Source organism: Oncorhynchus masou, chromosome 13, assembly GCF_036934945.1.
Source record: "Oncorhynchus masou masou isolate Uvic2021 chromosome 13, UVic_Omas_1.1, whole genome shotgun sequence".
Lineage (NCBI taxonomy): Eukaryota > Metazoa > Chordata > Actinopteri > Salmoniformes > Salmonidae > Oncorhynchus > Oncorhynchus masou.
The window spans coordinates 49,543,178-49,565,007 of record NC_088224.1 but is presented as its reverse complement, the minus strand read 5'-3'; the positions used below and the strand labels follow the sequence as shown (position 1 = coordinate 49,565,007).

The 21,830-nt window shown below is 45.8% G+C and overlaps 1 protein-coding gene across 7 annotated transcripts in view; it reads right to left on the bottom strand.

The window, feature by feature from the left end:
* Positions 1–21,830, bottom strand: part of abcc5 (ATP-binding cassette, sub-family C (CFTR/MRP), member 5) — a 57,334-nt gene that overhangs the window by 28,893 nt on the left and 6,611 nt on the right. For all 7 annotated transcript variants that reach the window (XM_064984148.1, XM_064984147.1, XM_064984149.1 and 4 more), the window contains 11 exons: positions 14,905–15,050; positions 12,814–12,969; positions 12,328–12,472; positions 7,794–8,027; positions 7,246–7,419; positions 6,825–6,972; positions 5,073–5,221; positions 4,521–4,628; positions 1,913–2,215; positions 1,165–1,236; positions 300–424 (listed from right to left, as the gene is read on the bottom strand). In XM_064984148.1, the coding sequence (XP_064840220.1) occupies positions 300–424; positions 1,165–1,236; positions 1,913–2,215; positions 4,521–4,628; positions 5,073–5,221; positions 6,825–6,972; positions 7,246–7,419; positions 7,794–8,027; positions 12,328–12,472; positions 12,814–12,969; positions 14,905–15,050 (1,760 nt within the window). The remainder of the gene's footprint in view (positions 1–299; positions 425–1,164; positions 1,237–1,912; positions 2,216–4,520; positions 4,629–5,072; positions 5,222–6,824; positions 6,973–7,245; positions 7,420–7,793; positions 8,028–12,327; positions 12,473–12,813; positions 12,970–14,904; positions 15,051–21,830) is intronic.

The following is a 21,830-nucleotide window of genomic DNA, read 5'->3' as shown; positions in this document are numbered from 1 at the left end:
CATTGGGTAGTGGAGGAGCGTCTTAGAAATCACTATGTACATGAATCCAATCGATTCTCACAGTAGTATCATTCCTGTGGCCTGTGTGCACCAGTGGTTAGTGCTGTGGACCCCAGTACCCATGTACAGGCAGCCTAGGCTACCAGTGTAGGCATGGGTTTGAATGCGACCCTCTGCCCTTTTGACCCGCAAACTCACCGAGCTTTCTGGTCTCCTCTTCACTGTCCTACTTCAATGAAATAAAGATATACTTGAAACCCCCCCCCCCCCAAAAAAAAACTGTAGTTTCACTCCGTTACCTTTCCTCCTCATACTCTTTCCCAAAGAGGATGTTGTCCCTGAGCGTGGCATTGAGGATCCAGGCCTGCTGGGCCACATAGGCAAAGTCCCCGTTCACCGCCACCTTGCCCTCCAGCAGGGTCATCTAAAGGTCATAAAGGTCACAGGTCACTACAGGTCATCCGCCAATCACTCACTTGCTCCGCGGTGAAGTTTGCCCCTAAGTACAGATCTAGGATCAGCTTCCACTCCACTAATTTAAACCTTAATCATTAGTGGGGCAAATGCAAAACTGACCCCAGATCAGCATCTAGGGGCAACTTCACCCTAAAACCATTCACACCCGGGGGTTATATTGAGTGAAGTGAAACGTTCAGATAGAAATGTGAACGATAGAGCCAACAACTCCCCAGTCTACCGGACAAGGCAATCTTGTGCTCTACATAACACAGTTACGTATAACGTTCAGTAAAGTTGCACCCTCTCCAACAGGCCCCAGGGCATCATCCAGCTTTGTCATCGGGTGTCTATAGAGTAAGGGAGGGCCACAGGGGCTGCAGTGTGTGCCTGTTATTAAATTGGTGTACTCATGGGCCAACAAGAGTTTACACCATATTTCTTACAACAGGGGGCCGTTGCTAAAACAGTACGTTTATCGTTTGCCGTTTGAGCAGAGCGCATATCACTTTACCAAGTTCTCTCAGACGTGAGCTGCACCGTCGGATTCTTAAATATAGAACCAGAGCGCAAGTTTACGCTGAGCAGCTCGAGCCTCTCACGGACCTGTCCTGCTTACAGCCAGGTTTCATTTGAATGAATAGGAGCGCCTAAACGCTCTGCAAAAATGACACGTCCAGTGTAGCAGGCCTGTTAGACGTATCTTACCTGTCCAAGGATGGCAGAGATCAGAGAGGTCTTCCCACTGCCCACGCTTCCACAGATCCCAGTCAGCTTCCCCTGGAGACACAGGGTAGTATGGTGGATATTTGTGTTGTACAATGTGTTATCTCGAAATGACACAACGACAAGGTTCCAGTTTAACAAAGTGTACTATACCGTATGAACACACTACAAGGTAGCCATTCCACTCAAGGCTAGGTCCATTGACAACCAAACTTCCTGCGCAGGCGCACTCTTGACAGAGTGATAGCGCCGTATTAACAGAAATATAGGGATACTTAAAACATGAACTTAACAAAATGTACACATTGGCAGTGAAAAGACGAATCGCAGTGCACAATAAAACTAACTCAAGTTTATGATGTTTTCTTACCCTTAGTTTTAGCCCATAAATAGAGACCCGAATTTTCCCTGGTCAGTTAACCACAATAACTCTTCGAACTGTACAGCCCATTGGCCTTTCAACCACACATTGATACGAAGACCACAGTCTTATTTGACTTTTTGCTGAACATGGGATGCATCCCAAATGGCACACTATTCCCCACCTACTTGTACGGGCCCTGGTCAAAAGAAGTGCACTATATAGGGTAGCAAATGGGACGCATGCCATATTCTTTGACCTCCACCACCTGCTTCAAACCCCTGAATGTGTGCACTGTGTACTACTGTACGTGAAATGTTCTCTGTCCTTTCACAACCATACACTCCCGTCCCGCGGCTAGTTAGCTACCTGCCGAACGGTGAGGTCCACACAGTGCAGGGTCCTCTGCAGCCGCTGGCTGACGGAGGGGATGGGAGGGATCTCCCCCACCTTCAGCAGACGTCCTGCCTGCTCCCCTGCCTCGTCCTCCTGGGCGGGCCTCCGGCACCCGTGCCTCTGGGTGGAGCCAACCGAAGGGGTGCCGCGGGGCGTGGGCTGGGCACTGTGACCCGCCGTCTCCCAAGCTAAGCTGGCGCCCATCATCTCCACGGCAACCTGGGGGTTCAGGGGCTTGTCCCGGATCATCTCCACCTCCGCCATCAGGAACAGGCTCTGGTAGGCCAGGGAGAGAGGAGAGAGGTGTCTGAACAAGCACACACAGTACAGGCTCTGGTAGGCCAGGGAGAGAGGAGAGAGGTGTCAGAGAACAAACACTCACAGTACAGGCTCACATGCATATAGGAGTCTAGTCATGATGACAATGTCAAGGTCATTGATGTAAAGGTTCAAGCAGTTCAAACCTATCTATTTGGTTTATGTAAAACTCTTTATTTCCACTGCAACTAGAGCTGCTTGGCACCGCATCGCTTCCTGCCCATAGTTCAGGGAGGTGCTGAATTATTGTGTGTCTGTGAATGTGTGTTATGAATTAATGTGGGTGTGTGTGTGTTTCTCAGAGGATCGAGAGGGGGATTAGGAGAAACACAGCCCCTTCCTGGTCCAGGACAAACACTGTCCTGCCAACATACCCAGACTCAAACACACCCCAATTATATTCCACAGAGCCAACCAGACCAACAGACAGGCAGAACCAACACATCCCACTCACATACCACACAGAGCCAAATGAACAGACAGCGCCAGACAAACAGACAGTGGCAGACAAACTGAGAGTGACAGCCGAATAGACAGCGACGGCCAAACAAGACAGCGACGGCCAAACAGGACAGCGACGGCCAAACTGGACAGCGACGGCCAAACTGGACAGCGACGGCCAAACTGGACAGCGACGGCCAAACAGGACAGCGACGGCCAAACTGGACAGCGACGGCCAAACTGGACAGCGACGGCCAAACTGGACAGCTGACGGCCAAACTGGACAGCTGACGGCCAAACTGGACAGCGACGGCCAAACTGGACAGCGACGGCCAAACTGGACAGCGACGGCCAAACTGGACAGCGACGGCCAAACTGGACAGCGACGGCCAAACTGGACAGCGACGGCCAAACTGGACAGCGACGGCCAAACAGACAGCATCGACAGACAAACAGACAGCATCGACAGACAAACAGACAGCATCGACAGACAAACAGACAGCATCGACAGCCAAACAGACAGCATCGACAGCCAAACAGACAGTATCGACAGCCAAACAGAAAGCATCGACAGCCAAACAGACAGCATCGACAGCCAAACAGACAGCATCGACAGCCAAACAGACAGCATCGACAGCCAAACAGACAGCATCGACAGCCAAACAGAAAGCATCGACAGCCAAACAGACAGCATCGACAGCCAAACAGACAGCATCGACAGCCAAACAGACAGCATCGACAGCCAAACAGACAGCATCGACGGACAAACAGACAGCATCGACGGACAAACAGACAGCATCGACGGACAAACAGACAGCATCGACGGCCAAACAGACAGCATCGACGGCCAAACAGACAGCATCGACGGCCAAACAGACAGCATCGACGGCCAAACAGGACAGCGACAGCCAAACAGGACAGCGAAAGCCAAACAGGACAGCGACAGCCAAACTAGACAGCATCGACAGCCAAACAGACGGCATCGACAGCCAAACAGACGGCATCGACAGCCAAACAGACGGCATCGACAGCCAAACAGACGGCATCGACAGCCAAACAGACGGCAGCCAAACAGACGGCAGCGACAGCCAAACAGACGGCAGCGACAGCCAAACAGACGGCAGCGACAGCCAAACAGACGGCAGCGACAGCCAAACAAGACAGCGACAGCCAAACAAGACAGCGACAGCCAAACAAGACAGCGACAGCCAAACAAGACAGCGACAGCCAAACAAGACAGCGACAGCCAAACAAGACAGCGACAGCCGAATAGACAGCGACAGCCGAATAGACAGCGACAGCCGAATAGACAGCGACAGACAAACAAGACAGCGACAGACAAACAAGACAGCGACAGCCGAATAGACAGCGATAGACAAACAATACAGCGACAGCCGAATAGACAGCGACAGCCGAATAGACAGTGACAGCCGAATAGACAGCGACAGCCAAACAAGACAGCGACAGCCAAACAAGACAGCGACAGCCAAACAAGACAGCGACAGCCGAATAGACAGCGACAGCCGAATAGACAGCGACAGCCGAATAGACAGCGACAGCCGAATAGACAGCGACAGCCGAATAGACAGACAAACAATACAGCGACAGCCGAATAGACAGCGACAGCCGAATAGACAGCGACAGCCGAATAGACAGCGACAGCCGAATAGACAGCGACAGCCGAATAGACAGCGACAGCCGAATAGACAGCGACAGACAAACAAGACAGCGACAGACAAACAAGACAGCGACAGACAAACAAGACAGCGACAGACAAACAAGACAGCGACAGACAGAGAAAAAAAAAGGGGAGAGATCTTACCTTGAACCTCTCCATGGCTACTGATGCTTCTGACAGGGACTTGACAGAGAAAGGGGTGACCTTCAAGGCAAAGGTCATGGCGTTGAAAACAGTCACCACTGTAAATGCCTGCGAGGGGAAGAAAGATCCAATACCGTCCATGATTTGTTTCAGTAGTGCAGACCTGGGTGACCAGCTCCTGTCATTCAAATCATCCATCAAATCCTGTCCTGGAGAACCCCCCCCCCCCTACTGGCTTAATGGGTTCAACAACCCAACTACCAAAGAAAATACCCCCCCTGTTCATAATGTTGCTGTAGTTGGGAGGTGAAAATGTTGGCTATATCAAGCAATATGATCATCACCTCAACATGCCTTTCTTCTCACTGGCAGGGTTGGAGTGTTGCTTTCAATACTCTCAGATCTACTGGAGTGTCTAGGGAGAATCAAATGGCACCTTATTCCCTATTTAGTGCACCAAAGTAAAGCCCTGGTCAAGTCTAGTGCACTAAATAGGGAATAGGATGCCATTTGGGAGGCAGACTGGGATTGGACCAGAGACCTGGAAGCTACCTGAGCGGCGGTGAGGTCGTAGCCCAGCAACATGTGAGTGGAGAACGTGGCAACGCTGGCGATCACCACGACGATGGGAGCCACGCCCACTGTGATGCTCTGGAAGTAACCAGTCCTCTCTAGGATGATGCGCTCCTCCTCTCGAATCCCTGCAGGGGCAAATATATCAGTCAGTCAGACAAACAACGAGTCCGTCAGTCAGTCGAACAACGAGTCAGTCAGTCAAACAATGAGTAAAACAACAAGTCCATCAGTCAGTCCGTCAGTCAAACAACGAGTCCGTCAAACAACGAGTCCGTCAAACAACGAGTCCGTCAGTCAGTCCGTCCGTCAGTCAAACAACGAGTCCGTCAAACAACGAGTCCGTCAGTCAGTCCGTCAGTCAAACAATGAGTCAGTCAGTCCGTCAGTCAAACAACGAGTCCGTCAAACAACGAGTCCGTCAGTCAAACAATGAGTCAGTCAGTCCGTCAGTCAAACAACGAGTCCGTCAAACAACGAGTCCGTCAGTCAGTCCGTCAGTCAAACAATGAGTCAGTCAGTCCGTCAGTCAAACAACGAGTCCGTCAAACAACGAGTCGTCAGTCAGTCCGTCAGTCAAACAATGAGTCAGTCAGTCCGTCAGTCAAACAACGAGTCCGTCAAACAACGAGTCCGTCCAACAACGAGTCCGTCCAACAACGAGTCCGTCCAACAACGAGTCCGTCCAACAACGAGTCCGTCCAACAACGAGTCCGTCAGTCAGTCCGTCAGTCAAACAACGAGTCCGTCAAACAACGAGTCCGTCAGTCAGTCCGTCAGTCAAACAATGAGTCAGTCAGTCCATCAGTCAAACAACGAGTCCGTCAAACAACGAGTCCGTCAGTCCGTCAGTCAAACAATGAGTCAGTCAGTCCGTCAGTCAAACAACGAGTCCGTCAAACAACGAGTCCGTCAAACAACGAGTCCGTCAGTCAGTCCGTCAGTAAAACAATGAGTCAGTCAGTCCGTCAGTCAAACAACGAGTCCGTCCAACAACGAGTCCGTCAGTCCGTCAGTCAAACAATGAGTCAGTCAGTCCGTCAGTCAAACAACGAGTCCGTCCAACAACGAGTCCGTCAAACAACGAGTCCGTCAGTCAGTCCGTCAGTAAAACAATGAGTCAGTCAGTCCGTCAGTCAAACAACGAGTCCGTCCAACAACGAGTCCGTCCAACAACGAGTCCGTCAAACAACGAGTCCGTCAAACAACGAGTCCGTCAAACAACGAGTCCGTCAAACAACGAGTCCGTCAAACAACGAGTCCGTCAAACAACGGGTCCGTCAAACAACGGGTCCATCAGTCATCCAACCAGCCAGCCAGCCAATCAATGACTCAGTCAGTCACTCATCAACGAGCCAGCCAGCCAGTCAAACAATAAATCAGTCAGTCAGTAAAATAACGGTCGTATCCCATGCATACGACTACAGATGGAAGTCGACAGGAGAGGTACATTTTGCCAATCGTTTATCCCCATAATGCAACACAACTTCGCAAAGCGGTGACCAACGTTGGGCACAGACTTCACAAAACTTAACAGCTCGAATGTGCCCAATGAGTCAGCCAGCCAGTCCGTCAGTCACTAGTGTTCATCTAAGAACATTGACCAGAGATTAAAACACTAGATCACATCTGATATTCTGCGAAAAAGTTTACATGGAATACCACTCGCCATTCAGTCAGTAATTAATCAACCAGCTAATTGTTCAATTAAATCTCACACACAGCACTTACTGCGCACATCCTGGGAGAAGGCCTTGACCCAGGCATACATCTTGATGAATTTGATGTAGTTAAGTATCTCGTTCATCTTCTGGACCCGACGGTCCGTCACGGCCACGCCCTTCCTCCTGAAGTAGGCCGTCAGCCTCGAACTGAACATCTGCAGCAGGCAACACAGAGAAAGGTTGTCTTTTCACTGTTCTGTGTGTTTGTTAATATCCAAGTCTGCATGCATGTAGAGTACCAGTCAAATGTTTGGACACACCTACTCATTCAAGGGTTTTCCTTTATTTTTTTACTATTTTCTACTTGATGTCTTCACTATTATTCTACAATGTAGAAAATAGTAAAAATAAAGAAAAACCCTGGAATGAGTATGTGTGTCCAAACGTTTGACTGGTACTGTATGTATGCATGCAAGTGGGCTCCTTACCATAGCAGGGTAGAAGAGGATAAAGACTGCAGAGCCCAGTAAGGAGGTGGGCCCCAGGATAGCCAGGTTGAAGCCCATCCCCAGCACAGCAATAAGAGGCCCGCCTGCCAGCAGACTACCCACAGCCGCCGCCTCAAACATCCGCTGGCCGTCATTAGAACACATGTTGATCAACTGCAGAGAGAGCAACAGAGTAAGCGAGAGACACATTACAGCAGTACAGAACTACACCATCTTTATCTCTTACTCTGCATGCACATGTACTGTGTTGCAAATCATGTGTTTTGGCAACAACAGCAGACTGTTTTGCCCTTGCTAGCATTGTATTAAAGGTGTGTCTCAAATACAATAAAAGGAGTGCTTGGCACTTTCTCAGTCACACTAACGATAAGCAACATCTGAAAACCCGAAACACGGCTTTGTCTAAATGGGAGCTAGCATTATTGTGATGCTGACCATTATCTCACCCATTTCCCCCCACCCCATCTCACCTGCCCAGTTCTCTTAAAGAAAAAAACATTCGTGCGAACCCTGTCTGGTGATCTCACCTGTCCCATGGATTTGTCTCGGATGCTGCGGAGCCGCAGGATCTTGTGGAAGGCCATGGTGAGGATGGCTCCCCGCAGGCGGGTGCCTGTGCGGTAGTTGAGGGCCCAGGTGAGCGCCAGTGACCAGGAGCGGACCAGCTCGGTGCATAGCAGCCCCACGACCAGCAGCAGGCCGTAGGGCAGGTCGGGCTCCGCCTGCTCTGTGTACTCCAACAGCCGCTTCACCACAAAGGCCTAGCAGGAGAAGAGAGGGCAGGAGAGGACGGGGATGAGGAGAGGGAAAGATGAGCACAGGCCACATGACTGACAGCAGCACCATGTCCAAGAGACATCTACATAACTACCACTGCAGTCATTATCATGGACATCTACTAAATCAAGACTAGCTAAAGCCGTCATGCCATGACTACCGATAATCATCTGAAGAGGCTCTACTGATTTGAGATAGAATACAATTTTCCTTTAGTTTCAGCTCTCACCCTTTACCTCTGTTGTCCTTTTACTAAGATTTTGATAAGATCCTTTAAAAGAGAACGAGAGAAACAGTGAAAGATTTTGACACGGCTGTTTTTTGGCACGGACACAGAATCCCATTCCAACATATAATTTCCTATTGTTTGCATCATGTAAGCGGATCCAAACATTCAGAGATGATACCTTCAGACATTATACCTACAGTCACAGCGGGTATGGGGCCATTCAGTTATGCTTAAAAGGTCTGGAAGTTAACGGCAGCAGACTATACAGAAGGAGAGTGACAAAGCATAACGAATAGGGGGAAAAAGTGTTGAATCTCGCACACACATACTGACACACACACATACGATGGACCAACAATCAATTCCAGAGTAAAGTGAATCAGTCCACAAACAGGGAGTGTCAGCAAACCTACATTGTTGATAAATGCATGTTTTATTGAAACAGGCAAAAAGAAACCGTGAAACCATGTGTAAACAATTTCTTTTAATTGCACAAACAGCACTCATGTAAAAATAATAATTAGCTGATCAGATCCAACAGGAAAGAGTATCAAACGCAATTCACATTAGAGGCACAAGTTCAGGTCAACAGAGTCTTTTGTAAGGTTCAGCCTCAGTTTTCTATTTATTTACGTTTCTAGTCCTCTGGGTTGAGATAAGTGACATCTCATATTAGTTGCGTCTCCCCTTAGGTCATTGTCCAAAGATCCAGAGAGGAGGAAGGCCGAAGCCCCTCTGCCCTGCCTCACTGGCACTGATCCTACAGGAATTGTGTTCCAACAGCAGACCAGGCCAACAAGGCTTTTAGTAAGAGGTAGAGTCTGTTGATACAAGTCAAGTACTTTTTTCACCCCCCCCCCCACCAGCCTGAGAGGTTAAACAGTCCAACAACACCTCGCATTTAAGGGGAAAACCGGTCCGATTCTCTGAGACACTAATATGAAAGTCTGACTGATCATTTGGGTGAAAGTTTCAGGTTAACACTAGATATTTTATCAGCAATAAAACAAAACAGCGTTGGACATTGGAAATAAACATCAAAATAAAAACAATGTTAACATCAAACAGCATTTTACAGTGCATTGTGGTAACCTATCAAATATTTTTATGAATACATTTTTATATGAGAGAGAGAGAGAGAGAGAGAGAGAGAGAGCAAGAGCGCGAGAGAGAGCAAGAGAGCGCGAGAGAGAGAGCGAGAGAGAGCGAGAGTGAGCAAGAGAGAGCGAGCAAGAGAGAGCGAGCAAGAGAGAGCGAGCAAGAGAGAGCGAGAGACAAAAGCGTTTCAGAGAAAGATAACTTTGATCCATCCCTGCATGAGAAACATGCCCTTACCTCTCCGGCTTTCTTCCCCCAGGGTCTCTGCCCGCTTCATTCTCTATTTCTCGCCGAGGGGTTTAAACGGACACCCTGTGGAATCTGAAGAACAGCCTCTGTCACACGCCACCTTGCATGGGGGGAGCAGTGAGCACAAACACTTGTATGCCATGCCCTCACCCCACCCCTAACTGCCCATCCATATTATCTTCCCAGCTAACAAATTTTGGTTTATGTTCTAGGAAGGAAAAAAAACGAGGTTGTGGGAAGGTTCCTGAGCCAACATAACGTTACCAAAACGCAAATTATTTTTCTAATTATCAAAGGAGAACCACGAGGAAACGTAACAGGAACGTTCTGTGCTAGCTGGGTTGATTTAACCTGGGTGAGAGACACAGGTGTGTTGCTGTGCTGCTATAGTAAGAGCAGATGAGACAGTAATTGGGTTGCATAATTCCTGAAACTTTCCCAAAGTTCCTAGGTTTTCATGAAAATTCCATTTCAGAATTTAGCAACCCTTCACAGCACAGAGGTAGAGACGGCTCACTGTGTTCCCTGTGGAAGAGAGGAGGATGACAGAGGCTATCCTAGGAAAAATGGAACTGATTAACCCTAACACCTGGGTCGTGTTCATTAGGACACGCAACAGAAAGCGCTATGCAACAGAAAACTAAAATTAGCATTTCTTATTGGGCAAGTCCAGGTAGCCCCTCCCTGTTTCTCTGTTTTCTTCCATTTGGTACCTAATGAACACAACCCTTCCCTCTAAAGCACCTGTTCTCATCTAGGACAGTCCTACAAACACCAGAATAACATTAAAAAACAGCTGTAGATGAACAATTGCAACAAGTGTCATCTATCTATTCACAGAGACCCTCCAGAGGGTGACAGACAGGAGTACAGTTTCTGACTAGGTGTTGTTAACTAAAGAACAAAGATTCACAATTTCCATAACACAGAACATTTCCTTAACATCTCCTTAAGCCACACAATGGATCCAAGATGCCACCATTGAATCAAAAAGAAACTGAGTGGGACTGGTAAAAACACAAAAACAATACCCTACCCAATAACTCTCCTCCAGTATCCAGTTCATTTGTTTCGAATGAGTCGTCAGTAAGGCAATTTTAAGAGCCCAGTGTAGCCCTTTACACTCATAACCGTATACGGGTTGAAAATGGCAGAGTTGGACACTGTTAAGCACCTAAATTGGAACGCAGTGGCTATACAGTAACTGGACACAGCCCTTAGCCGTGAAATATTGGCCATATACCACAAACTCCTTTTTGCTATTATTAAATGGTTACCAATGTAATTAGAGCAGTAAAAATAAATGTTTTGTCATAACCTTTACGGCATTTATAAACTGGGTGGTTCGAGCCCTGAATGCTGATTGGCTGACAGCCGTAGTATATCAGACCGTAAACCTTGGCTGTCAGTCAATCAGCATTCACATTCAGGCCTCGAACCACCCAGTTTATAACATTGGAGCTTCCCAACGCTGTGTGGGATTTGACTGACAGCCTCTCGGAACTTGAGCACCGCTCACGACAAGAAGTTGGCCCCCACCCCTCCCGCTAATTGCACAACTTTTGATCAAATAAAATAGTTGTCTGAGTGAGGGGAATGCTGTAAATTAAGAGGACTCTGAGGATTATAAATACAGTTTTGTTGTCAAGCCAAACACCCATGAGTCCAAATGTGCACTTCACATTTCAATATCATATATAGTGTTTTGATGACTATGTTTGACGTGCAGTTCCAAGGTGACACGACATCATACCATGGGTTGTTCTGAACAGAATGAGCCTAAGTTTATCTATTGTGGAGAAAATTCACTGCAAAATATACACCTGGATGCACTCCCGACTCCTTTCTAAGCACACTAAAATGACCATCTGTTTCTCTGAATTGCCTAGCGAAAGCCTAACACTAAGATCTTATTTTATAACTTAGCTAGTCATGTTGCCAGCAGAACAAGCTATCAAATGATGCCCACCTGACCCGGATTGTGTAAACAACAGTAATTGTGTGATGGCAGGGATGCAAGGTTTGTGTTCCAAACAAAATAAATATAAGTGTGCTTGCTCTAGTTCATCAATGGCACATTTAGGAAAGCTCAAAAATACTATTCTTTGAGTCATAAAAGTGCATTGAAATCATCTAGGAACTGCCCACATTGGAGAGGTGTGTGGCCCCTTGGAAACACTAGTTAGACCCCTCACTCAAACCCTTGTCATGTTGCATCTTCCCCAACTTTCCCATGAATATTATTATCATGTTATTGAATGTAACCAGAGTTTTTTCAGACTTTGATATCAACAAATATGGGTGAAAAATACAGTAAATATTAAATGCATATAAAATCAACAGTGTAATGTTTGGATTCAGTCTGGTGTCAGGTGAAAGATTGTGTACTCAACTTTGGTCCAAACTCTTCCCTTTCAATAGCTACCATGCTTATGCTTTTCATATTTCTGTAAGAAACATTTCAATTGAGCCCCATCCATATAGGCCAATTGCCACGACGAGTGTAAAGGGTTAACATTGAGACAGAAGAATCTTAACACATGTAACACTCACCTGTAGGCCTCAGCCTTGATGGAGGGAAGGGGACAGAGGCAGGGGATTGACACACCCTGCTAATAACATTTGAGAGAGCGAGAGTGAGAGAGAGCAAGAGCGAGCTATTGAACGACAAAAGCCTCCCCAGGGGAGGGTGAGATGGCGTTACTTACTGGGCCACTGAAGCCGGCTAGCTGGGTGACCATGAGGCAGAGGATGGAGAGAAGCAGGCGCGTCCGACAGAAGGCCCAGACCACACCGCACAGGGAGGCCTCGTCCCCTTTCACCCTGCGCTCCTCCTCCCACAGCCCGGCCAACCTGCGCACACACAGGCGATCAAACCACAGTCGACCAACAGTCACTGGCTGGAACTGTCGTGCCGGAGTCAGGCACCTCAAATAGATACAAATCCCGTCTCAGCCTTGTCTCGGTCTTCCTCTACATTCTGGTTATCACAGTTCATAAACTGGAACTGTCGAGATCTCTGACCTAAAACCTTGAGACCAAAACTCAGGTGTAACGAGAACAAGACCGGTTATAACGTTGAGAAATAAGACCGAGGCAGAGACCCAGGCCAAGCACAATCGTGGTATTTTTCAATAAACTGTCCTTGGAAGGGTGACTTTTTTGACCCCGTATATACAGCGATCAGTACTGACCTGCGGTGGTTAACCTCGCAGCTCTCAAACTGGGACACGGACCACACGTCCTCCAGCAGTAGCTGGCCTTTGCGGTGGGCGTGCACGGCCAACGGAGTCAGCCAGTTGAAGGTCATGAAGGAGAAGAGACCCGCGTTGTCCACTGGGTGCTCGTGTCTGTGGGGTGGAGGGGGGGTGGAGTTGTGGGGGACAGATCATTTAGAGAGAGGAACGTCTACACTGGAACAGCAAGAGGAGTCTCCCTCAAGATTTCCTGCTTAGTTATCCCTTGCCACCATGTTGCTGCTTGCTCTTTGGTGGTTTAGGCTGGGTTACTGTAAAGAACTGTGTGACAAATATTATTTTAAAAAGGGCTATTTCAATAGAGGTGAGAGAGCACCTATACAGTGCCTTGCGAAAGTATTCGGCCCCCTTGAACTTTGCGACCTTTTGCCACATTTCAGGCTTCAAACATAAAGATATAAAACTGTATTTGTTTGTGAAGAATCAACAACAAGTGGGACACAATCATGAAGTGGAACGACATTTATTGGATATTTCAAACTTTTTTAACAAATCACAAACTGAAAAATTGGGCGTGCAAAATTATTCAGCCCCTTTACTTTCAGTGCAGCAAACTCTCTCCAGAAGTTCAGTGAGGATCTCTGAATGATCCAATGTTGACCTAAATGACTAATGATGACAAATACAATCCACCTGTGTGTAATCAAGTCTCCGTATAAATGCACCTGCACTGTGATAGTCTCAGAGGTCCGTTAAAAGCGCAGAGAGCATCATGAAGAACAAGGAACACACCAGGCAGGTCCGAGATACTGTTGTGAAGAAGTTTAAAGCCGGATTTGGATACAAAAAGATTTCCCAAGCTTTAAACATCCCAAGGAGCACTGTGCAAGCGATAATATTGAAATGGAAGGAGAATCAGACCACTGCAAATCTACCAAGACCTGGCCGTCCCTCTAATCATACAAGGAGAAGACTGATCAGAGATGCAGCCAAGAGGCCCATGATCACTCTGGATGAACTGCAGAGATCTACAGCTGAGGTGGGAGACTCTGTCCATAGGACAACAATCAGTCGTATATTGCACAAATCTGGCCTTTATGGAAGAGTGGCAAGAAGAAAGCCATTTCTTAAAGATATCCATAAAAAGTGTTGTTTAAAGTTTGCCACAAGCCACCTGGGAGACACACCAAACATGTGGAAGAAGGTGCTCTGGTCAGATGAAACCAAAATTGAACTTTTTGGCAACAATGCAAAACGTTATGTTTGGCGTAAAAGCAACACAGCTCATCACAATGAACACACCATCCCCACTGTCAAACATGGTGGTGGCAGCATCATGGTTTGGGCCTGCTTTTCTTCAGCAGGGACAGGGAAGATGGTTAACATTGACGGGAAGATGGATGAAGCCAAATACAGGACCATTCTGGAAGAAAACATGATGGAGTCTGCAAAAGACCTGAGACTGGGACGGAGATTTGTCTTCTAACAAGACAATGATCCAAAACATAAAGCAAAATCTACAATGGAATGGTTCAAAAATAAACATATCCAGGTGTTAGAATGGCCAAGTCAAAGTCCAGACCTGAATCCAATCGAGAATCTGTGGAAAGAACTGAAAACTGCTGTTCACAAATGCTCTCCATCCAACCTCACTGAGCTCGAGCTGTTTTGCAAGGAGGAATGGGAAAAAATTTCAGTCTCTCGATGTGCAAAACTGATAGAGACATACCCCAAGCAACTTACAGCTGTAATCGCAGCAAAAGGTGGCGCTACAAAGTATTAACTTAAGGGGGCTGAATAATTTTGCACGCCCAATTTTTCAGTTTTTGATTTGTTAAAAAAGTTTGAAATATTCAAGAAATGTCGTTCCACTTCATGATTGTGTCCCACTTGTTGTTGATTCTTCACAAAAAAATACAGTTTTATATCTTTATGTTTGAAGCCTGAAATGTGGCAAAAGGTCGCAAAGTTCAAGGGGGCCGAATACTTTCGCAAGGCACTGTAACTAGGACCCAGTCTTTCCTGACCACTTGGCCTGACGAGGAACAACTATAGGCCTCACCAACAGTGGTGGTGCTGCTTGCTTACTTGCTGGTGGAGCGGATAGGTTTGAGGACGCCGACGCTGTGTAGGTATTTGCTCCGCACTGCTTCCTCCTCCAGCTCTTTCATGTAGGGAGCGCCACCCTCCAGGGACAAACCGCCCTCTGCCCTTGCTGCCGTCTCCAAAGCATCCTGGGATTGATTGAGAGAAATGTATTGTCGATAAGAGCAGATACATTTTAAAACATTGACATGTTGAATTATCAAGAGTTGGATGCATTTAGCTTGTGGCGGATGTTACAGTGCTAGCCATACCACTTTCTCCCACTGAGACTAGAGCCTGGGACCTTTTTATCCAAACACGTGACCACCTCCTTAGCCAATTGCGCCACCAAAAGGGATTCAAATTAGCAACAAGTGGATACATCAGGCTCAGTAGTGAGTTTACAAATCCCCATCTGTTACACTTGCACTCATTTATTTTTGTTGCATCAGTCCTAGTTTGATGACAGTAAATTTGATAAATTCACTCAGACATGACTTGAGAGGAAAATACTGGTTGACAGTCATCAAGTATTAGGTCATTAGAGAGCAGAGAAAGCAGAACATTGTAGTATGCATCCCAAATGGCACCCTGAACCCTACATAGTGCCCTACTTTTGACCATAGCCCTAGTCAAAAATAGTGCACTAGGTTCAAGTATTGATGTGAGCCGCCCTTAACAAAGCCCCCCGGCAGATTAAACACGAGAGCCACGGTGCATCCACAAACACAGGTATGATAAAACATGTATTCTTACTGCTCTAACTCCGTTGGTAACCTGTTTATACTAGAAATAAGGCATCCGTTTTGCGTCGTGGGTATGTACAGCCCTAAGCCGTGGTATATTGGCCATATACTGTTAATTAAAGCTCCCAATTCACCGCTTTATTGACACCGTTTCGGTCCGAAATGGATCTTCGTCAGGTCAAACACACAGTGTTCACATCCCAAAAAACATTCACCGCACATGACCATAGCGGATATGATGCACGGAGTGGTATGTGCAGAAGGGGATGTGCAAGTACAAATACCGGTGTGCAAAAGAGCATTGATGAAGTACCTCTGCTGTGCTCTGGAATAGAACCACGTCATCAATTTAGCGTTTCCAGAGTCTAATATGGCGCAAGAATGGGTTATTAGGGCTGACACTCACGTTCTTCTAAAAATAAATATATACTTAAGCATCAAAAGTAAATGGAATTGCTCAAACCATTTCAACATTTCTTATATTAATCAAACCAAACCATACTATTTTTTTTTTTAATTGACAGATATCCAGGGGTACACTCCAACATTCACACAATTTACAAACAAAGCATTTGTGTTTAGTGAGTGCCAGAACAGGGGCAGTAGGAATGACCAGGTATGTTCTCTTGATAATTGTGTGAATTAGACCATTTTCCTGTCCTGATAAGCATTCAAAATGTAACAAGTACATTTGAGGTCTCAGGTAAAATGTAAGGAGTAAAAAGTACATTATTTTCTTTAGGAATGTAGTGAAGTAAAAGTCAGCTAAAATATAAATAGTAAAGTACAGATACCCCTCAAAACAACTTAAGTAGTACTTTAAAGTATTTGTACTTAAGTACTTTACATCTCTGATAATTTGTGACCTTAATTATCCAATCAAGTACAAGGGAGGATTAAAAACCCACAAACACTCAGTCCTCCGTGGATTGAGATTTGACAATGTTTTATGGTAACAAAAACACCCTAATTTGTTTTATGATTGGGAAATGTTGGAATTGGGCCATGTCAGTTTCTAAAATAAATTGCAATAGCAAATTTTATCACATAACTGTAAAGGTGTGGCCAGAATGGTTCATCTTTTGCAGTGACTTTTTCAAAACAAGAACTGCATGCCGTGGCCAGCATGCAGTATCAGCTCCAAGTTTAAAGAGGCTATGATGTCATGCTCCTATCTCACAGCAATAATGTAGCTCGGCCATACCATCTAGGCTACCGGTCCACTTACTTTTGAGCATGCTTAGCATTTGAATGAGTGATGGCACAATGGTCACCTAATACAGTGCCCTCCTAATTATTGGGGCAGTGAAGCATTTTTTTCTTTTGACTCTATACTCAAATTTTGGATTTTAAATAAAATAATGACTGAGGTTAAAGTGCAGATTGTCTGCTTTAATTTGAGGGTATTGTCATCCATTTTGGGTGAACCGTTTAGAAATGACAGCACGTTTTGTATATGGTCCCACCATTTTATTGTAAATAAGAATAGAATGTTTCTAAACACTTCTACATTGATGTGCATGTAACCATGATTATTGATAATCCTGAATGAAGACTGAATAATGATAAGTTAAAAAGTTAGATGTACAAATATCCCACCCACCCCCCCCCCTAAAAAAAGCTAGCCTCCCCTGTTATTGTAATGGTGAGATGTTAGCATGTCTTGGGGTATGATATTAGTGAGTCTGACTTGCACTCATTTATCACAATTCATGTAGAAGTGTTTAGAAACACGTTCTTATTTCCAGAATGACAATACATAATTTACCATTAACTTCTGTTGGGCACAAAATAATCTGAAACACAATTTAAACAAATAGCTAAAGCATCCAACAAGTTTGTAGAGTCACAAGCTTGATGTAAACATTGCATGCTAGGAATATGGGACCAAATACTAAACTTGACTACTTTAATACACACATTAGTGAATTAGTCCCAAAACGTCTGCTCCCCTAAAATGGGGGACTATGTAAAAAAAATGTTTTTTTAAAGTGCTGTAATTTCTAAATGGTTCACACAATATGGATGGCAAATACCCTCAAATTAAACCAGACAGTCTGTACTTTAACCTCAGTCATTGTATCATTTCAAATCCAAAGTGCTGGAATACAAAGCAAGAACTATTTAAAAAATGTGTCACCCTCTCAATACTTTTGTAGCTCACTGTATTTGTTGGGTAGCGGGAATAAACCAGTCGTGATGATTTAAGCTGATAGAAAAGTCTCCAAGCGAAGATGCAGAGGTCGTTCAGGCAGAGAGCAGGACGAGAACAATGAGCACCCATGCTGGAGTCAGCCGTACGAGGAGCGTTCGTCTCAAACACACACACACACACACACAAATCACTAAAACACATGTCATGTGACGAGGCAGTATGTAACACTTGCACAATTTTTTTTTGAAACAGCAGACACAAAGACAAAAATGGTAATTTGTTGCGCCAGCTGAGCTATAACTCAGCCCTGATTGAGTAATTCTGTCACAGAGAAGGCCTGGGGAACGACTGAGGGACAGCAAAGATGTCAGCTCATACTGCTCAGAGGAGTGAGGGAAACAGAGGGAGGTAGAAATCAGAGAGAGGTCATTTTTAAGGATAAATTATTGCAGAATATGGATTGTTTGCTAGATTTCAGTTTCCCTTTACTGTAGTGTGAAAATGCCTTTAATTAGTAAATTATATTAATACATGGCAGTGTTTCCCCTATATGCATTTAGCAGCGGTGCATCGCCACAGAGATCTCTCTATTTACAGTGGGGAGAACAAGTATTTGATAACCTGCAAAATCGGCAGTGTTTCCTACTTACAAAGCATGTAGAGGTCTGTAATTTTATCATAGGTACACTTCAACTGTGAGAAATGGAATCTAAAACAAAAATCCAGAAAATCACATTGTATGATTTTTAAGTAATTAATTTGCATTTTATTGCATGACAAGTATTTGATACATCAGAAAAGCAGAACTTAATATTTGGTACAGAAACCTTTGTTTGCAATTACAGAGATCATATGTTTCCTGTAGTTCTTGACCAGGTTTGCACACAATGCAGCAGGGATTTTGGCACACTCCTCCATACAGACCTACTCCAGATCATTCAGGTTTCGGGGCTGTCGCTGGGCAAGACGGACTTTCAGCTCTCTCCAAAGATTTTCTATTGGGTTCAGGTCTGGAGACTGGCTAGGCCACTCCAGGACCTTGAGATGCTTCTTATGGAGCCACTCCTTAGTTGCCCTGGCTGTGTGTTTCGGGTCGTTGTCATGCTGGAAGACCCAGCCACGAACCATCTTCAATGCTCTTACTGAGGAAAGGAGGTTGTTGGCCAAGATCTCGCGATACATGGCCCCATCCATCCTTCCCTCAATACCGTGCAGTTGTCCTGTCCCCTTTGCAGAAAAGCATCCCCAAATAATGATGTTTCCACCTCCATGCTTCACGGTTGGGATGGTGTTCTTGGGGTTGTACTCATCCTTCTTCTTCCGCCAAACACCGCGAGTGGAATTTAGACCTAAAAGCTCTATTTTTGTCTCATCAGACCACATGACCTTCTCCATTTCCTCCTCTGGATCATCCAGATGGTCATTGGCAAACTTCAGACGGGCCTGGACATGGCTTGAGCAGGGGGACCTTGCGTGCGCTGCAGGATTTTAATCCATGACGGCGTAGTGTGTTACTAATGGTTTTCTTTGAGACTGTGGTTCCAGTTCTCTTCAGGTCATTGACCAGGTCCTGCCATGTAGTTCTGGGCTGATCCCTCACCAACCCCATGATCATTGATGCCCCACAAGGTGAGATCTTGCATGGAGCCCCAGACTGAGGGTGATTGACCGTCATCTTGAACTTCTTCCATTTTCTAATAATTGCGCCAACAGTTTTTGCCTTCTCACCAACGGGTGCAGTTAATACAGGTGTTGAGTGGAGAACAGGAGGGCTTCTTAAAGAAAAACTAACAGGTCTGTGAGAATTCTTACTGGTTGGTAGGTGATCAAATACTTATGTCATGCAATAAAATGCTAATTAATTACTTAAAAATCATACAATGTGATTTTCTGGATATTTGTTTTAGATTCCAGCTCTCACAGTTGAAGTGTACCTATGATTAAAACAAATTACAGACCTCTACATGCTTTGTAAGTAGGAAAACCTGCAAAACCAGTAGTGTATCAAATACTTGTTCTCCCCACTGCATGTATACATAGTGGGGTAAAAAAGTATTTAGTCAGCCACCAATTGTGCAAGTTCTCCCACTTAAAAAGATGAGGCCTGTAATTTATCATAGGTACACTTCAACTTTGACAGACAAAATGATAAAATAAATCCAGAAAATCACATTGTAGGATTTTTTATTAATTTATTTGCAAATTATGGTTTAATTGTCACGTGCGCTGAATACAACAGGTGTAGACCTTACAGTGAAATGCTTAATTCCAGGCTCTAACCAACAGTGCAAAAAAGGTATTAGGTTAACAATAGGTAAGTAAAGAAATAAAACAACAGTAAAAAGACAGGCTATATACAATAGAGAGGCTATAAAAGTAGCAAGGCGACATACAGACCCCGGTTAGTCAGGCTGATTTGAGGTAGTATGGACATGTAGATATGGTTAAAGTGACTACGCATATATGATGAACAGAGACTAGCAGTAACGTAAAAGAGGGGTTGGTAGGTGGTGGGTGGGTGGGACACAATGCAGATAGCTCGGTTAGCCAATGTGTGGGAGCACTGGTTCGTTGGGCCAATTGAGGTAGTATGTACATGAATGTATAGTTAGTGACTACGCATATGATAAACAGAGAGTAGCATCAGCGTAAAAAGAGGGGTTGGGGGTGGCACACAAAAATAGTCCGGGTAGGCATTTGATTACCTGTTCAGGAGTCTTATGGCTTGTGGGTAATGAAAAAAAAGGCTTTTTGTACTAGAATTGGCACTCCGGTACCACTTGCCATGTGGTAGTAGAGAGAACAGTCTATGACTGGGGTGGCTGGGGTCTTTGACAATTTTTAGGGCCTTCCTCTGACACCGCCTGGTATAGAGGTCCTGGATGGCAGACAGTTTAGCCCCAGTGATGTACTGGGCCATACGCACTACCCTCTGTCGTGCCTTGCGGTCAGAGGCTGAACAATTGCCGTACCAGGCAGTGATGTAATCAGTCAGGATGCTCTCAATGTTGCAGCTGTTGAACCTTTTGAGGATCTCAGGACCCATGCCAAATCTTTTTAGTTTCCTGAGGGGGAATAGGCTTTGTCGTGCCCTCTTCACGACTGTCTTGGCGTGTTTGGACCATTCTAGTTTGTTGTTGATGTGGACACCAAGGAACTTGAAGCTCTCAACCTGCTCCACTACAGCCCTGTCGATGAGAATGGGGGCATGCTCGGTGCTCCTTTTCCTGTCATCCACAATCATCTCCTTAGTCTTGGTTACGTTGAGGGATAGGTTGTTATTCTGGCACCACCCGGTCAGGTCTCTGACCTCCTCCCTATAGGCTGTCTCGTCGCCGTCGGTGATCAGGCCTACCACTGTTGTGTCGTCTGCAAACTTGATGGTGTTGGAGGCAGTCGTGGGTGAACAGGGAGTAACGGAGGGGACTGAGTACGCACCCCTGGGGAGCTCCAGTGTTGAGGATGTTGCTACCTACCCTCACCAGTCCAGGATCCAGTTGCAGAGGGAGGTGTTTAGTCCCAGGATCCTTAGCTTAGTGATGAGCTTTGAGGGTACTATTGTGTTGAACGCTGAGCTGTAGTCAACGAATATAATTCTCACATAAGTATTCCTTTTGTCCAGGTGGGAAAGGGCAGTGTGAAGTGCAATAGAGATTGCATCATCTGTGGATCTGTTTGGGCGGTATGCAAATTGGAGTGGGTCTAGGGTTTCTGGGATAATGGTGTTGATGTGAGCCATTACCAGCCTTTCAAAACACTTCATGGCTAAGGACGTGAGTGCTACGGGTCTGTAGTCATTTAGGCAGGTTGCCTTTGTATTCTTGGGCACAGGAACTATGGTGGTCTGCTTGAAACATGTTGTTATTACAGACTCAATCAGGGACATGTTGAAAATGTCAGTGAAGACACCTGCCAGTTGGTCAGCACATGCCCGGAGCACACGTCCTGGTAATCCGTCTGGCCCCGCGGCCTTGTGTATGTTGACCTGTTTAAAGGTCTTACTCACATCGGCTACGGAGAGAGTGATC